Source organism: Gorilla gorilla, chromosome 23, assembly GCF_029281585.2.
Source record: "Gorilla gorilla gorilla isolate KB3781 chromosome 23, NHGRI_mGorGor1-v2.1_pri, whole genome shotgun sequence".
Classification (NCBI taxonomy): domain Eukaryota; kingdom Metazoa; phylum Chordata; class Mammalia; order Primates; family Hominidae; genus Gorilla; species Gorilla gorilla.
In genome coordinates, this window is record NC_086018.1 from 36,985,303 (window position 1) to 37,007,539 (window position 22,237).

Here is a 22,237-nt window from a genome sequence, read left to right on the forward strand (position 1 = left end):
TGGAAGAGAGGACGCATGCCATGGACCCAGCACACAGCTGGGAACTCGAGGCACACCTAAGCCTTCCCTTGTGCTGTGCGGAGTCCACACTTCCTTCCCCACTGGAGTCTCAAAACCTCCCCTCACTCAACAGGGAGGTGCTGCTCAAAGCTCTGGGCACACATTAGGGCCGGGGAGTGGGTGGTGGAGAGGGGGCTCCAGCCTACCCAACCACCAGGCAACGGGGCACCTGCCCCTCTCTCAGCCTGGTCTGGACTCGCTTCCCGGGCTCTGGCTGCAATGCCTTTCTCTTTCTCTTTCTCTTTGCAATTCCGTTGGGTCCTGCCCAAGACAGATAAAGATAGAGCAGCCTGTCTTTATTGGAGGTTCTTCTGCCAGCGGGAAGGGTCCGGGGAAAACCAGAGCCAGAGCCAGAGCCAGAGCCAGAGAAACATAAAGCACCCCGGGGCCTCCCACACCAATGCCTGAGCAGGAATGGGGAGGGGCCATGACTCATAAGTCCCTGGGAGGTCACTTTAAGGAGGGCTGTCCAACTGCAAGGACGCTGTAAGCAGGAAGTGAAACCACAGAGCTTCAAAAAAAGAGCGGGACAGGGACAAGCGTATCTAAGAGGCTGAACATGAATCCACAGATCAGGTACCGCTGCCCACTCTGTCTGCCGGGCCCCTCCTGCCCCTTCCCGCCTGGTGGTCCTGCTGGGCTTCAACCCTGGCCTCCCCCTGCCCCTGCCCCAGCCCTGGGCTCCCTCCCCTCTGGCTCCCCTGCCACGCGAATCCCAGTCAGGCTCTTTGTCCTGCTGTGTGGTCGCCCCACTGCTGCTTCTGAATGGGCCGCCTCCCCTACCTGCACCAGCCCAGGCCCCCTGCTGAGACTCTCCCTTAAAGGCATGCCCGGACTGGTGCTCCCCGCCCTGGGAGGGTGCTCCCTCTGTGTGCTTCCTGCCACTCCTGAGCTCAGAAACTGGGAGAATTGAACCAAAGGGTAATTGGAGCAATCAGGCATTTTGTTCTCAGTGCTTTGATGAAATTTCTGTAAGAATTACTTTGCTTAAATACAAAGTCTTAGGAGAGGGTGTGGGGGTAGGCATGGTCTCTGAAGCACATGATAAATCGTGTCATCCAAGGATGACTCCATGGTGAGCAGATGTCCCCAGACAGGTTCCACTCCAAGGTCACTCTTCATCTTTTAGAACATGACCAGTGGTTGAGCATGGTGGCTCACACCTGTAATCCCAACACTTTGGGAGGCCAAGGCGGGCGGATCATGAGGTCAGGAGTTTGAGACCAACCTGGTCCATATGGTGAAACCCTGTCTCTACTAAAAAACATACAAAAATTAGCCAGGCGTGGTGGCGCATCTGTAGTCCCAGATACTCGGGAGGTTTAGGCAGGAGAATAGCTTGAACCTAGGAGGTGGAGGTTGCAGTGAGCTGAGATCATGCCACTGCACTCCAGCCTGGGCGACAGAGTGAGACTTCATCAAAAAAAAAGAACATGATCAGTAACATGGAATGTGAGAATGTGGGAAAAAAATGCAATGATTAGGAGAAATGCTCTGATTTTAAAATTTAGTGAAAAGAGAGCCCAGTCCCCAACAGCTTTCTCCTACAGGATCCGTGATGCAGAGGCTGGACAGGGCTGGCCTGGAAAGGGGCCCCTGCTCCATCCGTCCCCAGCTCTGTGGCCTCGGCAGGTTACCCCGCCTCTCTGCTCCTCTGGCACCTCCTCTGTAAGATGGGAATGGCCCCTGCAGGCCTAGGGCAGCCTCACATGAGCTCACACCCGCTCAGCACTTAGAAGAGTGGCCTGGGCCTCAGAATTCGGTTCTACCATGATTTTAAAATAATGTTAACACACAGAGTGAAACATCAGGAAGGAATTGAGCTGAAAGGTTAAAAGCTATCTTTTAAGGGTGAAGAGTTTTATTATCTTTTGCATTTTCCTAATGGGTTGGGGAGTGGGTGGGCAGAAATACTGAGAGGGTGGGGAATGTACCCCTGGAAACGCCAGAGTTGGGCCCGAGCTGGGAGAGATCACCCCAGCCCCCCTGCCAGCATCCCCTCCTCTTCCTCTCCCCTCAGTCTTCCTGCCTGGGAAGGCAGCAGAAATTCTCAGGGCTGTGGAGGGGTGGGGGAGGCCCAGGGCCGTCCCAGGAGCTGTGTTCAGTGGACATGAGCCCCGAGGACTCCAGGGAGGGCTCCCTGCATGGGCCGGTTTCTCTCTTGTGCCTTCAGAAATCCGATGGAGCGGATGTATCGAGGCACATTCTACGACAACTTTGAAAACGAACCCATCCTCTATGGTCGGAGCTACACCTGGCTGTGCTATGAAGTGAAAATAAAGAGGGGCCGCTCAAATCTCCTTTGGGACACAGGGGTCTTTCGAGGCCAGGTACCACCCAAACTTCAGTCGAATCACAGGCAGTGTTGCAGGAATTAGAGGACTGGAGAGACTGATATGGGTGAGACAGGAGGATTTATTTAGGTGCACTGGCTCAGCAGACTCACATCCAAAAAGGCTGAGCCCTTAACAAAGACAGATTGAGGTATTTATAAGCAAACTTACAGAAGCAGAACAAAGGCAATTAATCAAACAGTGACAGGTCACATAATCTATAGCATAACAGATGACTTAGCATAACTTGGGGCCTTCTATAGCTGGTGGCCTTGCAGCTACATCAAAAGAAAAACAGGAACTGGCTAAATACAGACATTTGTAAAATATAGTTATAATTGTTCTGGAAAGGAGAGACAGTAAAGGAATTTGTCTTTTTTTTTTTTTAATTTTTTTAAAATTTTCTTCAACCTTGCCCTGGAGGGGTGTGGGGGTGGTGTCTGGAGCCCATTCCTTTGGCCTTGACTTTTCAGGCAGTGTTATAACTGTCGTTGGAGTGAGCTGGCTAGGCAGAGGAAAACTTGTTCTTCTTTTCTTTTTAACCCTTGCTACAGTAGGACCTAAGCAGCTGGAAATGCAGAAAACACAACAATAAGTAAAATGCCCAGCACTGGGCTCTCAATTATGTATTTTCCCCACATCTTTTTTCTCTTTTTTTCCTTTTTTTTTTTTTTCCGAGATGGAGTCTCGCTCTGGCACCCAGGTTGGAGTGCAATTGCACAATCTTGGCTCACTACGACCTCCACCTCTCAGGTTCAAGTGATTCTTCGGCCTTAGCCTCCCAAATAGCTGGGATTACAGAAGGCTGCCACCACGCCCAGTTAATTTTTTCTATTTTTAGTTGAGACCGGGTTTCACCATGTTGGCCAGGCTGGGGAATTCCTGACCTCAGGTGAGTCACCTGCCTTGGCCTCCCAAAGTGCTGGGGTTACAAGCATGAGTCACCGCACCTGGCCACTTCCCACAGTTCTGTTTTTTTGTTTTGTTTTTTTTTTAAGACCAAGTTTCACTCTTTGTTGCCTGGGCTGGAGTGCAATGGCTCACTCTCAACTTCCACCTGCCAGGTTCAAGCGATTCTCCTGCCTCAGCCTGTGAGCTGAACAGTCACGTGAGGGTGAAGGTTGTTGCCAGAAGCTCAGGGGATGCTCCAGACAGAGTGGCCTGGGATGTCGAGTCACTGCTGCTCCATGCCACGGGGACAAGAGGAAGCAGGAGTTTAGTCTGACACACTGCCCTTTCAGATAGAGGGCAAGAGACAGAAAGAGGGGCTGAAGTCGCCCTTGAATAACCACAGCAGTGGCACCCACAAAGGTGCAGTCCCCACAGCCTCATAGCCTTTTCTAGGTGCCACCTCTTAAGGTCATTACCACAGCAATTAACACTGAACATGAGCTTTGGAGCAGACAAACACTCAAACTAAACAGAGGGGATGGACGAAAGGAGCTTCAATGGCAAGATCCCCTGGGCTCCTGTCCTGGCCCCTCCTCCCCCTGCCCCACCCCTGCACTCCTCCTGCTCCCCCTCTCAGAGCATCCCCTGCCCCCTGCTCCTCTCCCAGATGTATTCCCAGCCTGAGCACCACGCAGAAATGTGCTTCCTCTCTTGGTTCTGTGGCAACCAGCTGCCTGCTTACAAGTGTTTCCAGATCACCTGGTTTGTATCCTGGACCCCCTGCCTGGACTGTGTGGCGAAGCTGGCCGAATTCCTGGCTGAGTACCCCAATGTCACCCTGACCATCTCCACCGCCCGCCTCTACTACTACTGGGAAAGAGATTACCGAAGGGCGCTCTGCAGGCTGAGTCAGGCAGGGGCCCGCATGAAGATCATGGACTATGAAGGTGAGAGGTGGAGGGGTCAGGGTAGCGTGAGCGGGAGGAACAACATGAAAGATGGATGGATCTGCAATGCCATGGCTGGGGGTGTCCCAGGGCAGCCTGCAGGGGTGGGACTGGCACTGACTGCAACTGACAGCCAGGAGACCAGGCCTGGGAGGACAGGCCAGGGTCAGGGGAGAGCCTGAGTGCTTCCTGCCTCTTCATCTCAGAATTCGCATACTGCTGGGAAAACTTTGTGTACAATGAAGGTCAGCAATTCATGCCTTGGTACAAATTCGATGAAAATTATGCATTCCTGCACCACACACTAAAGGAGATTCTCAGGTGAGGGTCTCCCTCTGGCCTCATCGTCTCTCTCCTCTCACCTCCTGCTCATCCTCCTGAGGCCTCCCTTGGCCTGGCCCTCCCGCCCTCCCTCTTGATCTACTGCCTGCCCTCGTGGTCACACCGCCTTCCCTTAACTCCTGGTGCTCCCTCCACACTGCCTCCTCCCTGCTTTCCTGGGCTCCTCCTGTGAGTAAGAGGCCCCTTCTGCCTCTAAGGCACCTGGGTCTTGGACTAGAGGAACAAACAGCAAGACAGGGTGGCCGGGGACACCAGCCGCTGCCCTTCTGTGACATGGGGACAAGAGGAGGCAAGAGCTCAGCCTGCCAGGGAACAACTCTGGGCAGGAGATGTGGAAGGAAGGAGCTCAGTGTGGGGGCACCCATGGCATCCTGGGGGGACATCTGAGGGCCACCCCCACCTGCTATTCCTCCCTCCAATGGTGGCCTCTGAGTGTGAAGGCATGGGGGAAGGCAGACACCTGCCCCTCACTCTCCCTCACTACCACATAGCTGCTGGGTGGTGGGGGAGGGGGGGGTCCTTGGGATGATTCCTGAGGGCAGGATCCAGGGGTCCCTCCAGATGTCCTCCCATCCAGGTGAGAAAGCAGCATAAAGTGAGGCCTGCACTCAGATGGGCCTGGGAGGTCACTCACAGCGCAGGTTTCTCCTGGAACAAGGGCCCTGGACGATAGAAATAGAACCCCTCCGCCCAGGCAGGAGACTTTTCAGAGTGTGTTTGGGGAGGGAGCCGTCTGTGTGCTGGGCAGGCCTGGCCTACAGCAGTGCTGGTCACGGAAACACCCAGGACTCAGGACTGAAGCACAAGTGTTTCCAGTCCCCACACGCTAAAAAGGAGACAAGAACTCCTCTTCGAGCTTTTCTGATGAGCACTCACCCCTCACCCTCAAACCTCTGGGGCCTCTCTTTTCCTCCTGACCCTCTCTCTGGACCTGGCCTCTTGCTCTAGGTTCCCAGTTTTGGTCCCAGTGCTGGTCTTTCCTCCAATGGTACCAATTCCAGGTCTCCTTCCACCTCCTGGGGCAGGTGCACAGGGAGCCTGAAAATCCCAGTGGATAATGGTTCTGTGCTCCAGCCAGTGAAGACAGTTGGAGAGGGGATTCTCCTCACTTGTCTTTAAATGAGCATCTACTATTTCTTGCAAATGTTCCATGTCTCTGGACTTGGCCTAAGCCCTTTTTATGTTCAGTGTCATCTCGTTCTCCGTAATATTTAGGAAAGGGTGTTGCTTGTAGGACCACTTTGCTATGAAGAAGCCTTGTTTCCTTTTCTTGAGAACACAAAGCAAGTGAATGGTAGAGCCCAGATTCATACCCAGGTCTACTAGAAATTGTGGCAAACAGAGATTCCTTCCTTCCTTCCTTCCCTCCTTCCTTCCTTCCTTCCTTCCTTCCTTGCTTCCTTCCTCCCTCCCTCCCTCCCTCCCTCCCTCCCTCCCTCTCTCTCTCTCTTTCTTTCTTTCTTCTCTCTCTTCTTTCTTCTTTTGCTGCTGCCTCCAAACAGAGATTTTTCTAATTCTGGTTATGTCAGGATGTCTACAGAGGGGCCGGGAGAGGCCTTCAAGGTGGGGCTGGTGTTTCCAGCCCAGGAGTCCTGAGCTGCCCCATCTGGCCTGAGAAGCACGTTTGGGAGACCTCATGGCATCCAAAGGGACGTGGAAAATGCTATGAATTATCCAAAAAGATGTCCCTGGCAGGCTCCTCTCCCCAATGATCCCCCTCAGGAGTGTCCCTGCCCCAGTGCTGGGTGTGGTAGGAGTTAACCCTGCAGGCAGGAGGAAGCCCCAGCAGGGCCATCTCCAGCAGGGGCTGTGGGTGAGCAGAGCCAGGACAGGGGTGCATGGTGAGGCCAGGGAATGAGACCCAGCTCTACCCCAGGGAGAGGGGCACGGTCCTCCCCGGAGGACCTGAGCACACTGAGCTGACCCTGGGGAGACCCTGACAAGGCCTAAACAGGCCCCGGGGCTGTGTTGACTTCCTGATAATCCCCCAGAAGGGGTCAGAGAGAGAGGATCAGTGGCCCCCATAAAGGGAGTGGAAGCGCCTCCTCTGACAGGTGCCTCAGTATATGGGGAGCAGGGAAGGAGTGGGGGGTGCAGGAGAGGAGCGAGAGGTAGTCCCAGGAGGAGTCTTAGGGCTTTTGGTTTCCCCCGTCTTTGTCCACAGACACCTGATGGATCCAGAAACATTCACTTTCAACTTTAACAATGACCCTTTGGTCCTTCGACGGCACCAGACCTACTTGTGCTATGAGGTGGAGCGCCTGGACAATGGCACCTGGGTCCTGATGGACCGGCACATGGGCTTTCTATGCAACGAGGTGACCGACCCAGCCACCTGCATCCAGGCAGGGCCCTCCCAATCCAGGGACACTCATAGGTAGAAGGTTCTGGGTGGTGCCTGTGGTTTCCTGCAGTGTTTGTCACTTGTGTTTCCTGCAGCTGCTGCTGCTTGGCCCTGGAGCTGGGGGGAGACTTTGGCTTCAGTGACTCTCCATGGCCAGGTGGGGTTGAGTCTGCCCAATGGCAAAGTGCTTCCTGAGGACCCTCCCAGGATCCCCTCACAGACACAGCTCTCACCAGGAACGATTCGGAACTGTGGGATTTGAGGACTCAGGGCCTACCTGACTCACAAGGCCAGGATGTCCCTGTGCCCTCTCTTGGGCTTCATCCTGCGGAGAGACAGACTGGGGCAGGAGAGGCCGATCAGGGGTTCTGTCCTGCCCAGGGTGGAGCCCACAGCAAGGCCAGAACAGGTCCCATGTCAGGATGCAAAGATGGCCAGCATTTGGGGAAGAACTGGGCCAGGAAAGGCTGAGGGGGCCAGGCTAGGCTGAGGAGCCCTGAGCCCAAGGGACTTTCTTCCCTGGCCCCTACCCAGCACAGCCTCTGTCTGGAGAGGCCAAGTTCTGCTTGGCTCTGGTGCTGGAAACTGGGGGCTTCTCTGGGCTCTATGAGCTCAATGTGGGCCTTGCTGGATCCACACACACTGCTTGGAACATCCTTTCAAGGGTGCCAGTCTCCATCACCGCCTAAGCGGTGGGACTCCCCCAGGAATGACCCACAGCCCCTTCTCAGCACAAACCATGTCATCCACTCCACCCTGCATCCCCTCTGATGGAATCCCTCCCTGTCTTTGTCCCCATCACAATCACAGTCCTTGCTGCCCTGCTGTCCCCAACTTGACCGATTCCTAGTCTTAGTGGAAAATCCTTTTCTCTGAAGTTTGGAGTAAATACCATATTTCTATAAGTCACAATAATGACAATTATACCATGTCACAGGGACCTTCCCACGTTGGAGTGAGTCCTGCTGGTCTTCTCTTCCCCACTACTTTTGGTGGAATTCATTTTGGCCTAAGTCTATGTCACATTTGGGCTCAGCACAGGTTGTGGCACAGAATAGAAGCTTCTAGAATTATGGGCCACAGATGGGATGGGAGTAGGGGAGTTGATGAGTAGAGCAGGTCAATCTCCCCTTGAAGGAAGCACACTCACTCAGGGGCATCAGGCCAATGACCTCGGGGCTCCGCCGGCCCCTCCTCCCTGCCCCCATCTCTGTAGCCCCTCCCTGCAGGGCTGGGTCTGGGGTGAGGGTCCTGAAGGCTCTGACCTTGGGTACAAAATTGATGGGGGCTCCAAATGCTCAGTAATTAGAGAAAACACATTTTAATTTAATAATTAATGCAATATTTTAAAACGCAAATTTAATACAAATAGATCATGATGAATAAAAGCAAAGATTTTAATAAAGCCTGGCAGGAGAGTGCTGTCCTGTGTATATTGGAGCTGGGGCAAAATAAAACATCATTGCTCCTGATCTGTTTGTATTTAAATGGACAATATTTTGCTTATCTTGGGATTTTTGCATAACATCTGATATTTTTAATATTGCATAGAAAATCATGCATCCTAATAACCGGGGTTTTGGCGACCCCTCTAATTTCGTGCTGGAGGCCCCCGCCTCCCCAGCCCCACCTGGTCCAGGCCCTCCCTCCCTGTTCACCACACATCACCTCACACTCTGTTTCCTTTTCTAGGCTAAGAATCTTCTCTGTGGCTTTTACGGCCGCCATGCGGAGCTGCGCTTCTTGGACCTGGTTCCTTCTTTGCAGCTGGACCCGGCCCAGATCTACAGGGTCACTTGGTTCATCTCCTGGAGCCCCTGCTTCTCCTGGGGCTGTGCCGGGCAAGTGCGTGCGTTCCTTCAGGAGAACACACACGTGAGACTGCACATCTTCGCTGCCCGCATCTATGATTACGACCCCCTATATAAGGAGGCGCTGCAAATGCTGCGGGATGCTGGGGCCCAAGTCTCCATCATGACCTACGATGGTAAGAATGGAAGGTTCGGGTGGGGTGGGGTGGGTGGGGGCGGGAGAGGTTCCTGGGAAGAAAAGGAGAAAGGCCTTGGTCTGCTGCCTGCAGAAACGATGGCTGGACTCTGGGACCTGACTTTGGGGTCGATGGGAAGAGAGAGGCCAGGCCAGGAGATGTGGGCCCGGGGAGGGCAGGGAGAGTGGCTGGAAGTGGAAGCAGAACTTGGGGCTTTCCGAAAGAATGAGAACTGGGCTGGCCCAGATTCCAATAGGAAAGAAGTACCCGATGAAGGAGCTAAGTCCCTAGGGGAGGGAGAGGGAAAGGAGGGACTGAAACCAGGATGTGGGAAGTCTGTCCTGAGAGTCATGGGCCCTTGGTGCTGCCCCCTCCCCACAACAGGAGTGTGACTTATCTCCCCTGTCCCTTTTCAGAATTTAAGCACTGCTGGGACACCTTTGTGTACTGCCAGGGATGTCCCTTCCAGCCCTGGGATGGACTAGAAGAGCACAGCCAAGCCCTGAGTGGGAGGCTGCAGGCCATTCTCCAGGTGAGGGCTTCCTCCCTCTGCCTGGTGCCCCATCGGCCTCCCCCTCCTCCCCGTTCCCCTGCGCCTTGCCTTCCCCTCTGCTCAGAGCCTCCTCTGGGTTCCCTGCTCCCCACAGGGCGCCCAGCTCCATCCCTCCCTTTCCTTCTCACAGCCTCCTTCTCTTTCCCACCTCCCGCATCCCTCCCTCCTCTCCCGTCATTGTCACTGTCCCCAGGCCACCTCCCTGTGCCCTCTTTCCACTCTCTCACTTCCTGCTCCATTCAACCCCCCTGCTCTTCCAGAATCAGGGAAACTGAAGGATGGGCCTCAGTCTCTAAGGAAGGCAGAGACCTGGGTTGAGCAGCAGAATAAAAGATCTTCTTCCAAGAAATGCAAACAGACCGTTCACCACCATCTCCAGCTGCTCACAGACACCAGCAAAGCAATGTGCTCCTGATCAAGTAGATTTTTTAAAAATCAGAGTGAATTAATTTTAATTGAAAATTTCTCTTATGTTCCAAGTGTACAATAGTAAGATTATGCTCAATATTCCCAGAATAGCTTTCAATGTATTAATGAAATGATTAATTGGCTCCATATTTAGACTAATAAAACATTAAGAATCTTCCATAATTGCTTTTGCTCAGTAACTGTGTCATGAATTCCAAGAGTTTCCACAAACACTAGCAAATGTGTAGATGTCTTTCCTTGTGTAGTGGACCTGTAACAGGGAAAGGTCACACAACATCCCTCTGGATCCAGAAAACTCAGCTAAACCACACAGGAGAGGAACCTAAATGCAGACCCCACCCTCACTCACGAGCCCCGCTCACCCTCACTCACAGAGCCCTGCCCACCCTCACTCACAGAGCCCTGGGCGCTGATTGGAAGGGACAGGACCAGCAGTAAGAGGACAGCCAGCAGCCAGTCTCCGTGTTGGAAAGGAACCACAAACGTGCAGTCAGGGGCCCTCGGGAGCCGCCCTGTGTCCACCCCTTCCTGATTCCACCCCCCTAGAGAGGGAGCCCAGGGGAGGCCATGGCTGAGACCCAGGACAGGCCCAGTCGGGGGAAGGAGCCCAGGGAGGGGGCAGGTGTCCAGGCTGAGCCCAGAGAGAGGGCTGGGGAGAGGAGCAGCCCAGGAGGCAGAGCCCAGCCACAGAGGGGAGGGGAGCTGAGTCCCGGGGACAGGAAGCTCCAGAGGCAGAGACGGAGCCCAGGGCTAGGCAGCAGGTGTCAGGGCTGTGGCTTCAGCTTGGCGTCTGTCCTGGGCCTTCTGCGCTGGTTCCCAACTCTGGGATGTGTTATTTATGTGCCTGATTACAGCGGCGGCTCCCACCTCACGATTTCTGGAAAGTCCTCAGAAGCCGCGTACAAGACCAAGAACGGGCCTCACATGCAGCTGCTCCTGGGCAGAAACGACTCACTGTTTCCCTGGCCTAGATACACATAACACACTAACACACACAAGACACACATACACACAACACACACAACACATACACACGCAACACATGCACAAAACACATACACACACGCACCCACACACAGTGACAGAGACTTCACAAAAAGAAACCTCCTCCAGGTGCCCCAGAGCACCTATCCCCGGACGGGGACTCCCTTGCATAAGACAGCTGGCCAAAGAGAGGACTCCCTTCTCCCCTGCCAGCTTTGTCACCCTCTACTTGTTTTTTTGTTTTTGTTTTGTTTTTGAGATGAAGTTTTGCTCTTGTTGCCCAGGCTGGAGTGCAATGGTGCGATATTGGTACACTGCAACCTCCACCTCCCGGGTTCAAGCGATTCTCCTGCCTCGGCCTCTGGAGTAGCTGGGATTACAGGCATGTGCCACCATGGCCAACTAATTTTGTATTTTTCATAGAGACAGGGTTTCTCCATTTTGGTCAGGCTGGTCTCGAACTCCTGACCTCAGGTGATCCGCCTGCCTCGGCCTCCCAAAGTGCTGGGATTACAGGCGTGAGCCACCAAGCCCAGCTCCTCTACTTGTTTTCTATGCTGTCTGGCTGGTGTCTCTTCTAGTCCAGGTCACCCAGCCCTCTCTCGCCTCAGACCACGGCACCTGCCATTCCCTCTCTGGACAAAGCTTCCCTCGGCTCTTCCCATTGCTATCCCTTCTCTCCCTCAGGATTCAGTTCCCAAGTCACCTCCCCAGGCCTCTTGAAGTGAGCTGCCCACACAGTTCCCTTCTGCCTCATCTCCATGTCTATTTCCTGCACTGTCCTTGTTACAAACCAGATTTATCTTCCCTGTGTGTAGATTCTCGTTTCTTGACCATCTGCCTCCACTTCCCGGAAACGCACTGAGGCTGGAGTCTACCGCTTCCTGCCTGTGCCTTGACTGCCCAGCCTTGCCCCCTGGGTAGGAATCCATTTACAATTGTTGAAAGAAAAAAAAATGAATGATTAAAAACAGTATAGACCTAGCGCAGTGGCTCACGCCTGTAATCCTAGCACTAGGAGGCAGGGGCAGGTGGATCATCTGAGGTCGGGAGTTTGAGACCAGGCTGACCAACATGGTGAAACCCCGTCTCTACTAAAAATACAAAAATTAGCTGGGCATGGTGGTGCATGCCTGTAATCCCAGGAGGATGAGGCAGGCTTGAACACAGGAGGCGGAGCTTGCAGTGAGCCTAGATCATGCCACTGCACTCCAGCCTGGGTGACAGAGCGAGACTCATCTCAAAAAATAATAATAATAATAATTAAATTTTAAATATAAAATTTTTGTTGTTTTGTTTTGTTTTGTTTTTGACATGGAGTCTCACTCTATTGCCTAGGCTGGAGTGCGATGGTACAATCTTGGCTCACTGCAACCTCCACCTTCTGAGTTCTAGCAATTCTCCTGCCTCAGCTTTCTGAGTAGCTGGGATTACAGGCATGTGCCACCCTATCCGGCTAATTTTTGTATTTTTAGGAGACACGGGGTTTCACTATGTTAGCCAGGCTGGTCTCAAACTCCTGACCTCAGGTGATCCACCTGCTTCAGCCTCCCAAAGTGCTGGGATTACAGGCATGAGCCACTGCGCCCAGCCTATAGAATTTTTTTTAATTCTTAAGATTTAAATATGACAATATTCGAACACCAAAGTGTGTACTCCCCAACTTAAGAAATAGGCACAACACAGCTCCTAGCCACCCCCCTCCCCATTCATCTGGAAAGTGAGTCTAGGGAGGTTCTTGTGATTCTTTGGCCCAATTTTTTTCCTGTCCAATACTTTTATAGCAGAGATGATAGAATGTAACAGTTAAAAGCATGGGCTGTGGATGCAGAATTCCTGGATTCAACTCCCGGCTCTTCCTCCTCCTACCTGTGTGACCCCCTATTGAGTGACTCACCCTCTCTGTGCCTTGGCTTGGAGCTCATTAAGGCAGGTAAAGTATTCAATGGATGGACCCAGCCACAGCCGCGGCCAACAGGTAATACATAGCGCTATGCTGGAAACTATCTTGTGCCCAGAAGTTGGAGTCCTGCGTCTTTCCTTATAGTATAGTTACAAACATTTCCCCACATCTTAGGAAAAGGCTTCAAAAGGCTGCATAATATACGTGTGATAGCCAGGCGTAGTGGCGCCTGCCTGTAATCCCAGCTACTCGGGAGGCTGAGGCAGGAGAATCACTTGAACCCGAGAGGCGGAGGTTGCAGTGAGCCGAGACAGCGCCATTGCACTCCAGCCGGGGCAACAAGAGCGAAACTTCATCTCAAAAAAATCCATGCGTGGAAAGCCCCTGATCTACAAGGTCTCACCAACCCCCAGTGGAGCACAGTTAGGCAGTTTTCAAATTTCCAGTATTGTCCATGAAGCTGCGATTTGGGGTTTCATAATTGCTTAGGCATTTTGGACAGATGGTCGTAGAACATTTCCTAAGAACTGAACAAAGCTTTTGATGCACTTAGCCAAACCCGCCTATGAAAATCTTCTTGGAGTTCACTGTCCCCACAGAAGGGTGTGAGGACCTGCCTCCTCACCCATCTCGCAGCTCCTCAGCATCTGGGCATCCCCAGTGAAACTGTGGCACTAGTTGGGGAAGAACAGAGCCAACCCAGGGGCCACCAGGAGTCCAGCCCCAAACCAGGACCCGACCACTGTTTTGGAACCAACTCCTTCGGTGTTACTCTACAACAGCCTCGCCCCATGAAGGCTCCACCGCCAGCCCTGGGCTCGCCGGAGTTACCCAGTCAGACGATGCCATTTCTGCTCCCTCCTGAAGGAGGAAGTGTCCAGGATGAGAACTTCAGGCAAAGAGGTGCCTGTGGATGGGCAGTGGGAGAAGACTTGGAGACAGAGCGTCTGTGGCTAAGGACAGGGAGATTTGGGGTGGTCATCACAAAGAGGAGGGCCTGAGGGAGGGAAGGCACTGTTCCTGGGGCTTAGAAGTGACCCCATCCCTGACCCTACACAAGGAAAAATGAGATGTGGCCTCGTGGACTAGGCTGGATTCGGGGCAGAAAGTCCTGGAGACCACCAGCAAAGAAAGCAAAAAGCTTTCCAGGCTCATCCCAGGTGGTCGGGGCCTCAGAGATGAACAAGTGCCTGCCAGGGCTGCAGGGGACCTGTCTGTGTCTTCCTCTCATCTCCCCTCTGACCTCTCGATGCCAGATGTCTCCAAAGGACTTCAACTTTTTGTTTGTTTGTTTGTTTTTGTTTTTTGAGAGAGTCTCACTCTGTCACCCCTGCTGGAGTGCAATGGCACCATCTCAGCTCACTGCAACCTCTGCCTCCCGAGTTCAAGCGATTCTCCTGCCTCAGCCTCCTGAGTAGCTGGGATTACAGGTACAAACCATGCCCGGCTAATTTTTGTATTTTAGTAGATGGGGTTTCACCGTGTTGGCCAGGCTGGTCTCGAACTCCTGACCTCAGGTGATCTGCCCGCCTCAGCCTCCCAAAGTGCTGGGATTACAGGTGTGAGCCACCGTGCCTGACCTGGACTTCAACTTTAACTATGAAAACCTACAGCTGGCCAAAGGGCGAGGGGAGACTTGCCTATCCTACTATGTAGAGTGATCAGATGGTGACACCCTGTCCTGCTGGACACCAGTGTCCTTCACAACCAGGTGTTAGCCAGGGATGGACACAGGAATCCCAGATTGGTAGGGAAAGGGGAGCCCCCCACAAGACCAGCTCTCTTCCTCCCATCAGGCTCAGACCAAACACATTGCACAACGCAGTTGCATGGAAGCCACAAAGATGGAAACCCAGGGCCTGGGGCCCTCTCGGAGGGACCTACACATGACCATAGCCCCCCCGACAATGCCTTATGTGCCCAACACCAGCCCACCAGGTAGCTAGAGCCATTCCCTCTGGTCACTGGAGCAGAGCAGCCACCACAGCCTCCTGCAACACACACCCTCCCATGCTGCACCCACCCACCTGGGCTCTCCCACCTCCCTCTGACCGACCTTGTTCCTGGGCACAGTCCCCTGCCCTGGCTGCAGATCTCAGGGTAACAGACCTCCACACAGCTGCTGATGCAGAAGTCCAGGCTGCAGCACCCACAGGTGGATAGAGGAGGGGATACGTGGGATGGAGGGGCTCACTATGGGTCCTCGTTGATTTCCCTACACTGTGATCTCCTGGAGGGAGGACCATGTGCCATCCATCCTTGCATCCCAGGTTCCTGCCTGAGCCGTGGCCCTGAGTGGGTGCTCTTGGGTTACTGTTGAAGGAATGAAGGAACTAGTATATGACTGAACCAGTTGTCCTTCCTTGCCTCCCCCCTTCCCTCCCTCCCTCCCTCCCTTCCTTCCCTCCCTTCATTGACCCTTCCTTCCCTCCCTCTCTCCCTCCTTCCCTTCCTTCCTTCCTTTCTTCCTTCCTTCCCTCCATCCCTTCATTGACTCTTCCTTCCTTCCCTCCCTCTCTCCCTCCCTCCTTCCCTCTCTCCCTCCTGCCTTCCCTCCCTCCCTCCTTCCTTCCTTCCCTCCCTTGATTAACCCTTCCTTCCTTCCCTCCCTATCTCCCTCCCTCCCTCCCTCCCTTCCTTCCTTCCTTCACCCTTCCCTCCTTCCCTCCCTATCAGGGGACCTGCTCCGATAATCATGTAGATTCTTTTCTATTTTCTTAAGCGTTGGCTGGCTTGAGAAATAAAGGGACAGAGTACAAAAGAGAGAAATTTTAAAGCTGGTCTTCCGGGGGAGACATCACATGTTGGTAGGATCCGTGATGCCTCACAAGCCACAAAAACCAGCAAGTTTTTATTAGGGATTTTCAAAAGGGGAGGGAGTGTGTGAATAGGTGTGGGTCACAGACATCAAGTACTTAACAGGGTAATAGAATATCACAAGGCAAGTGGAGGCAGGGCGAGATCACAGGACCTCAGGACTGAGGCGAAATTGAAATTGCTAATGAAGTTTCGGGCACCATTGTCATTGATAACATCTTATCAGGAGACAGCGTTTTGAGAGCAACCCGTCTGACCAAAATTTAGTAGGTGGGAATTTCCTCTTCCTAATAAGCCTGGGAGCACTATGGGAGACTGGAGTCTATCTCACCTCTGCAATCTCGACCATAAGAGACAGGTACGCCCTGGGGGGGCCAGTTCAGAGACCTACCCCTAGGTGCGCATTCTCTTTCTCAGGGATATTCCATGCTGAGAAAAAGAATTCAGCGATATTTCTCCCATTTGCTTTTGAAAGAAGAGAAATATGGCTCTGTTCTGCCTGGCTCACTGGTGGTCAGAGTTTAAGGTTATCTCTCTTATTCCCTGAACAATTGCTGTTATCCTGTTCTTTTTTCAGGGTGCCCACATTTCATATTGTTCAAACACACATGCTGTACAATTTGTGCAGTTAATGCAATTATTACAGGGTCCTGAGGCGACATACATCCTCCTCGGCTGACAGGATTAAGAGATTAAAGTAAAGACAGGCATAGGAAATCACAAGGGTATTGATTGGGGAAGTGATAAGTGTCCATGAAATCTTTACAATTTATGTTTACAGATTGCAGTAAAGACAGGCATAAGAAATTACAAAAGTATTAATTTGGGGAACTAATAAATGTCCATAAAATCTTCACAATCCACGTTCTTCTGTCATGGCTTCAGCTGGTCCCTCCATTTGGGGTCCCTGACTTCCCACAACACCTCCCTCCCTTCCTTGACCCTTCCTTCCCTCCTTCCCTCCCTCCCTCTCTCCCTCCCTCCCTCCCTTCCTTCCTTTCTTCCTCCCTTCTTCCCTCCCTCCCTGCCTCCTTCCCTCCCTCCCTCCCTCCCTCTCAGGAGAGAGCAGTACACTGGAATGGCTGAGCTTGAGGAACCCCCATCTGGCTTGCACAGTCACCCAAACCACCACCCCTCCCCTTCCCTCCTCTTCTGTCTTGAGGAATCTGACTGTCTGGAAACTTGTTTCTCCTTCTCCATGAACATTCTGAAGCCACTGGCCATGCACTGGTGCTACCAGGTCACCTGGAGCATCTCCTGGAGCCCTTGTCCTTAATGTGCCCAGACAGTGACCAGCTTCCTGGCTGAGCATGTCAACGTCAACGAGAAGGCTTGAAGCCTGACCCCTCCACTGCTAACAGCCAGAAATTGCAGGAAATGAGGACCCTGCACCGGGCTGGTCAGCTGTCATGTGGGGTGTCAGGGGGAGGCTTTGGGCTGAAGGGTGGTTGGGAGCCGGTGGGGAGAGTCCTGGGCTAGGACTGTAGGGGACACCAAGGACAAGACTCAGGACGTGGAAGACTCAGGACGTCCACATGGAAAGGACGCCAGGGCCAAGGCCGAGAGGTGCTGGGGAGGGCCCCCCACCTGCCCCACACACCATGGCCTCAGCCCCTGTGATGGAAGCTGACTATCTCCCCCTCACCGCAGTGTTTAGCCCTGCTGGGAAGACTGTTCAGACCACCAGGGAAAGCCCTGTGAGAACTGGTCCTGCCTGGAGATGGATGGACGCCACCAGCCTGTCCTGGGTCACAGCTGTCCCCAGGGCTCTTCTCTCCCTCTGTACCTTGGTGGGCCCCATCCTCTCTCCATTTCCTCCATGATAACCACTTTCCAGATTTCTAATGCAATACGTTAGTTTAGCTTTTTCTGCACTTGCTCTAAACACCAGCACATAGTACACAATCTTCTGTGTGTGGCTCTTGTCACTCAACCCTATGTTTGCAAGGTTCACCCGTTCTGTTTATCATGGTTGCAGATCAATTCCTATTGCTGTCCACTATCCCATCCGTGAATACCCGGCACTCACTTTGCCAGTTCTGTTGTTGACGGGCATTTGGCTTTGGGTGTGATGACTGTGGCAGAGCGGAGGAAGACGCGAGGGGAGCGAGGGGGCTGGGGGCCGCTGGGACCCGGCTTCACCAGGACCATGTTCTCTCTGCAGAACATTGTTCATTTATCTACTCAGTCTCTTTGATCTTTTCCAATCTGGTATGAGAATGGGCTACTGTATAGTATTTCAACGGTTACTAGGGGGAGATTAAACTGATGTCTTTGTTGTTTTAAACTGTTTTGTTTGTTTGTTTGTTAGTGGTGGTTTTCTTTTTCTTTTTCTTTTTTTTTCTTTTCTTTCTTTTTCTTTTTTTTTTTTTTGAGATGGAGCCTTGCTCTGTCACCCAGGGTCGAGTGCAGTGGCGTGATCTCGGCTCACTGCAAGCTCCACCTCCCAGGTTCAAGCAATTTCCCTGCCTCAGCCTCCCGAGTAGCTGGGACTACAGGCAACCACCACTACGCCTGGCTAATTTTTGTATTTTTAGTAGAGGTGGGGTTTCACCATGTTGGCCGGGCTGCTGTTGAACTCCCAACCTCGTGATCTGCCTGCCTTGGCCTCCCAAAGTGTTGGGATTACAGGCATGAACCACCACGCCTTGTCTGTTTTTAACTATTTTTTTTTTTCGAGACAAAGTCTTGCTGTGTTGCCCAGGCTGGAGTGCAGTGGTGCGATCTCGGCTCACTGCAAGCTCCGCCTCCCGGGTTCACGCCATTCTCCTGCCTCAGCCTCCCAAGTAGCTGGGACTACAGGCGCCCGCCACCACACCTGGCTAATTTTTTGTATTTTTAGTAGAGACGGGGTTTCACTGTGTTAGCCAGGATGGTCTCGATCTCCTGACCTTGTGATCCACCCACCTCGGCCTCCCAAAGTGCTGGGATTACAGGCGTGAGCCACCACGCCCGGCCACAAACTGTTTTTAAGGAAAATTCTATCCACTCTTCCTCCCTTTCATCACGTAACACGTAGCTCTACTAGCCTGCTATTGGGCTTTCCTGCTAATGAACAAAGTTCCATAGCCTCATTCTAAAAATTGTGCACATCTTTGTATATACAAAATACTATAAGATAAAGATGAAGATGTCCCCTCTCCCCTGCAGCAACTGAGCGGGGAGATCTTGCTTTTATAGAACGAGTTCAATGAATCTGAATGTAAGAGTAAAGTCTGGCCGGGCATGGTGGCTCATGCCTGTAACCCCAGCACTTTGGGAGGCTGAGGTGGGCAGATCACCTGAGGTCAGGAGTTAGCAGAGAGCAGAGAGCAGCCTGGCCAACGTGGTGAAACCCCGTCTCTACTAAAAATACAAAAATTAGCCAGATGCGGTGGCGTGCGCCTGTAATCCCAGCTACTCCGGTGGCTGAGGCATGAGAATTGCTTGAACCTGGAGGGCAGAGGTTGCAGTGAGCCGAGATCGTGCCACTGCACTCCAGCCTGGGCAACAGGGCGAGACTCCATCTCAAAAAAAAAGAAAAGAGTCAAGTCTGATATTGATAGAGCATCAGTCCTGATTTTCTGTGCTATTGGATACTGGTAGGAACACTTGTCACTGTTACCAAGCAGCACAGGGGAGCAGTGTGAGTGGCAACTCTGGAGCCGGCTGCCTGGGTTTCATCCTGCTTCTGCCACTTACTGGATTGTGGCATTTAGCAAGTTACTTAGCACCTCTGTGCTTCAGTCTGTCATATGAAATGGAGATGATAATACAACTTCTTCGTTGTGGGTTGTGAGGCTTAAACGAGTTTGTTCATATTCATATTATAGCTACATATATTATAAAGAGCACCTGGCCCATAGTGAGCCATTTAGAATATTGGTTTGTTATCTATCACCAGAAATCTGTCCCTGAAAACAGAGCGTTAAAAATCATCTTGATGGTCGGGCACAGTGGCTGATGCCTGTAATCCCGCACTTCGGGAGGGCGAGGCAGGTGGATCACCTAAGGTCAGGAGTTTGAGACCAGCCAGACCAATATGGTGAAACCCTTTCTCTACTAAAAATATGGAAATTAGCCAGGCGTGGTGGGGTGTGCCTGTAGTCCCAGCTACTTGGGAGGCTGAGGCAGGAGAGTTGCTTGAACCCGGGAGGTGGAGGTTGCAGTGAGCTGAGATTGCGCCACTGCACTCCAGCCTGGGCGACAGTGAGATTCCATCTCAAAAAAAAAAAAAAATCATCTTGCAGGCAAGGTGCAGTGGCTCACACATGTAATCCCAGCACTTTGGGAGGCTGAGGTAGGTGGATCGCTTAAGCCTAAGAGTTGAAGACCAGCCTGGGCAACATAATAAAACCCTGTCTCTACAAAAGATACAAAAATTAGCTAGATGTGGAGGCATGCACCTGTAGTCCCAACTACTTGGGAGGCTGAGACAAGAGGATCACCCGAGCCTGGGGAGGTCAAGATTGCAGTGAGCTGTGATTGAGCCACTGCACTCCAGCCTGTGTGACAGGGCAAGACTGTATCTCAAAAAAAAAAAAAAAAAAAAGAAAGAAAAAGAAAAAAAAATCATCTTGCAAAAGTTGTATAAGACCCATACACAGAAAACTACAAAACTCTACTAAGAACTAAGAGAAGGTTTTTAAAAACACCTAAATCAATCGTGAGATATACCATGTTTTGGGATTGAAAGACTTAATATTAAGAGGTTAAATCGGCCAGGTGCGGTTACGCATGCCTGTAATCTCAGCACTTTGGGAGGCTGAGGTGGACAGATCACTTGAGACCAGGAGTTCGAGACCAACCTGGCCAACATGGTGAAACCCGGTCTCTACTAAAAATACAAAAAATTAGCCAGGCGTGGTAGTGTGCACCTGTAATCCTAGCTACTCAGGAGGCTGAGGCAGTAGAATTGCTTAAACCTGAGGTTGCAGTGAGCAGAGATCCAGCCACTGCACTTCAGCCTGGGTGACAGAGCAAGACTCCATCTCAAAAAAAAAAAAAAAAAGTTTACAGATTTGTTGCAATCCTAATCAAATTCTCAGGGTTTGGGGTCAGCTCTTCTGCCCCCTTGCGGAAGCTCTGTAATGTGTGCACTAAGTCAGGATGCCCTCCCTTCCCAGCGGTCAGATTTCAGGGCTAGCCACAGAGACCGCCCTGGCAAGTCTGCTGGGAGGAAGTGAGGCAGCAGCCCTTTTCTGGCATGCTCACGTCTCCTTGGTGTGAAGCAGCACCTGGGCCTGCAGCTGCCAGGAGCAATCCTAGATGGTCCCTGAGTGTCTCTGATCCTGAGCCAAGTGTGTGTCTTTAGCTCCTTGAGGAAGGTCCCCAGTAGGACACAATTAAAGTCAGAGGCAAGAACGATGACATGGGTTCTGTCTCTCCTCGTACGCTCCACAGCTCAGACCTGTGGGTTCCAGCTGGCTCTTGCTCTCCCACACCTAGCATCCCTCATCCCTTTCTGATGGCCCCTTGAACCACCCCGCCGCAGACTTCAAGCTCCAACATCACAGGCAGTGAAGACAACACTTTATGGGGGTTGCTTAACCAGCCCCTGCAATTGGATAAGGTCAGATTCAGATTTTTTTAAATTCGTAAACAAAATATATACATCTTAGTGGTTCTGTTTATCGGCTGAACCCCAAATAATACACCCCTAAAAAGCATTACCGTGGCAGGGTACAGTGGCTCATGCCTGTAATTCAAGCATTTTAAGAGGCAAAGTTGGGGCCGGGTGCAGTGGCTCACGCCTGTAATCCCAGCACTTTGGGAGGCTGAGGCGGGCGGATCACAAGGTCAGGAGATCGAGACCATCCTGGCTAACACAGTGAAACCCCGTCTCTACTAAAAAAAAAAAAAAAAGAATACAAATTTAGCCAGGCGTGGCGGTGGGCGCCTGTAGTCCCAGCTACTTGGGAGGCTGAGGCAGGAGAATGGCGTGAACCCGGGAAGGGGAGCTTGCAGTGAGCTGAGATTGTGCCACTGCACTCCAGCCTGGGCAACAGAGAGAGACTCCATCTCAAAAAAAAAAAAAAAAAAAGAGGCAAAGCTGGGAGGATTACTTGAGCTGGGGAGTTTGAGGTTGCAGTGAGCCATCACTGCACTCCAGCCTGGGCAACAGAATAAGATCCTGTCTCTAAAAAATTAAAAAATTAAATTTAATTAATTAAAAATTTAAAAATTAAAAAAATGTTTAAAAAGCATTATTCTCTGCTGGGTTCGGTGGCTCACACCTGTAATCCTAGCACTCTGGGAGGCCAAGATGGGCATATCACTTGAGGTCAGGAGTTGGAGACCAGCCTGGCTAACATGGTGAATCTCCATCTCTACTAAAAATACAAAGATTAGCCAGGCGTGGTGGCGGGTGCCTCTAATCCCAGCTACTCGGGAGGCTGAGACAGGAGAATCGCTTGAGCCCAGGAGTGGGAGGTTGCAGTGAGCCGAGATCGTGCCATTGCACTCCAGCCTGGGTGACAACACTGAAACTCTGTCTCAAAAAAAAAAAAGAAAGAAGCATTATTCTCCTACGTCTCTCCAAAATTACTTAAAATATTTTAAGGGACAAATGGATATCGATTTCCAATGAGTTCAGGGTAGGCTGTGCTGCTAGACACGGTGGTGTCAGTATTTGAGCTCGATTCCTGTTCTTACTAGGGTAACACGTT

The 22,237-nt window shown here is 52.1% G+C and overlaps 1 protein-coding gene across 2 annotated transcripts; it reads left to right on the forward strand.

Moving 5' to 3' along the window:
* The first annotated feature begins 500 nt into the window (after positions 1-500).
* APOBEC3B (apolipoprotein B mRNA editing enzyme catalytic subunit 3B) lies at positions 501-10,046 on the forward strand. 2 transcript variants are annotated; one of them, XM_019018606.4, is made up of 8 exons: positions 501-636; positions 2,234-2,390; positions 3,952-4,231; positions 4,438-4,552; positions 6,738-6,891; positions 8,610-8,904; positions 9,321-9,436; positions 9,718-10,046. In XM_019018606.4, the coding sequence occupies exons 1-8, from the start codon at positions 620-622 to the stop codon at positions 9,730-9,732; spliced, it is 1,149 nt and encodes a 382-aa protein (XP_018874151.2). In that variant the 5' UTR covers positions 501-619; the 3' UTR covers positions 9,733-10,046. The 2 variants fall into 2 exon arrangements, with proteins under 2 accessions (XP_018874151.2, XP_063560880.1); XM_063704810.1 differs by lacking the exon at positions 2,234-2,390 and having other exon boundaries at positions 572-636; positions 9,718-10,036.
* The last annotated feature ends 12,191 nt before the right edge of the window (positions 10,047-22,237 follow it).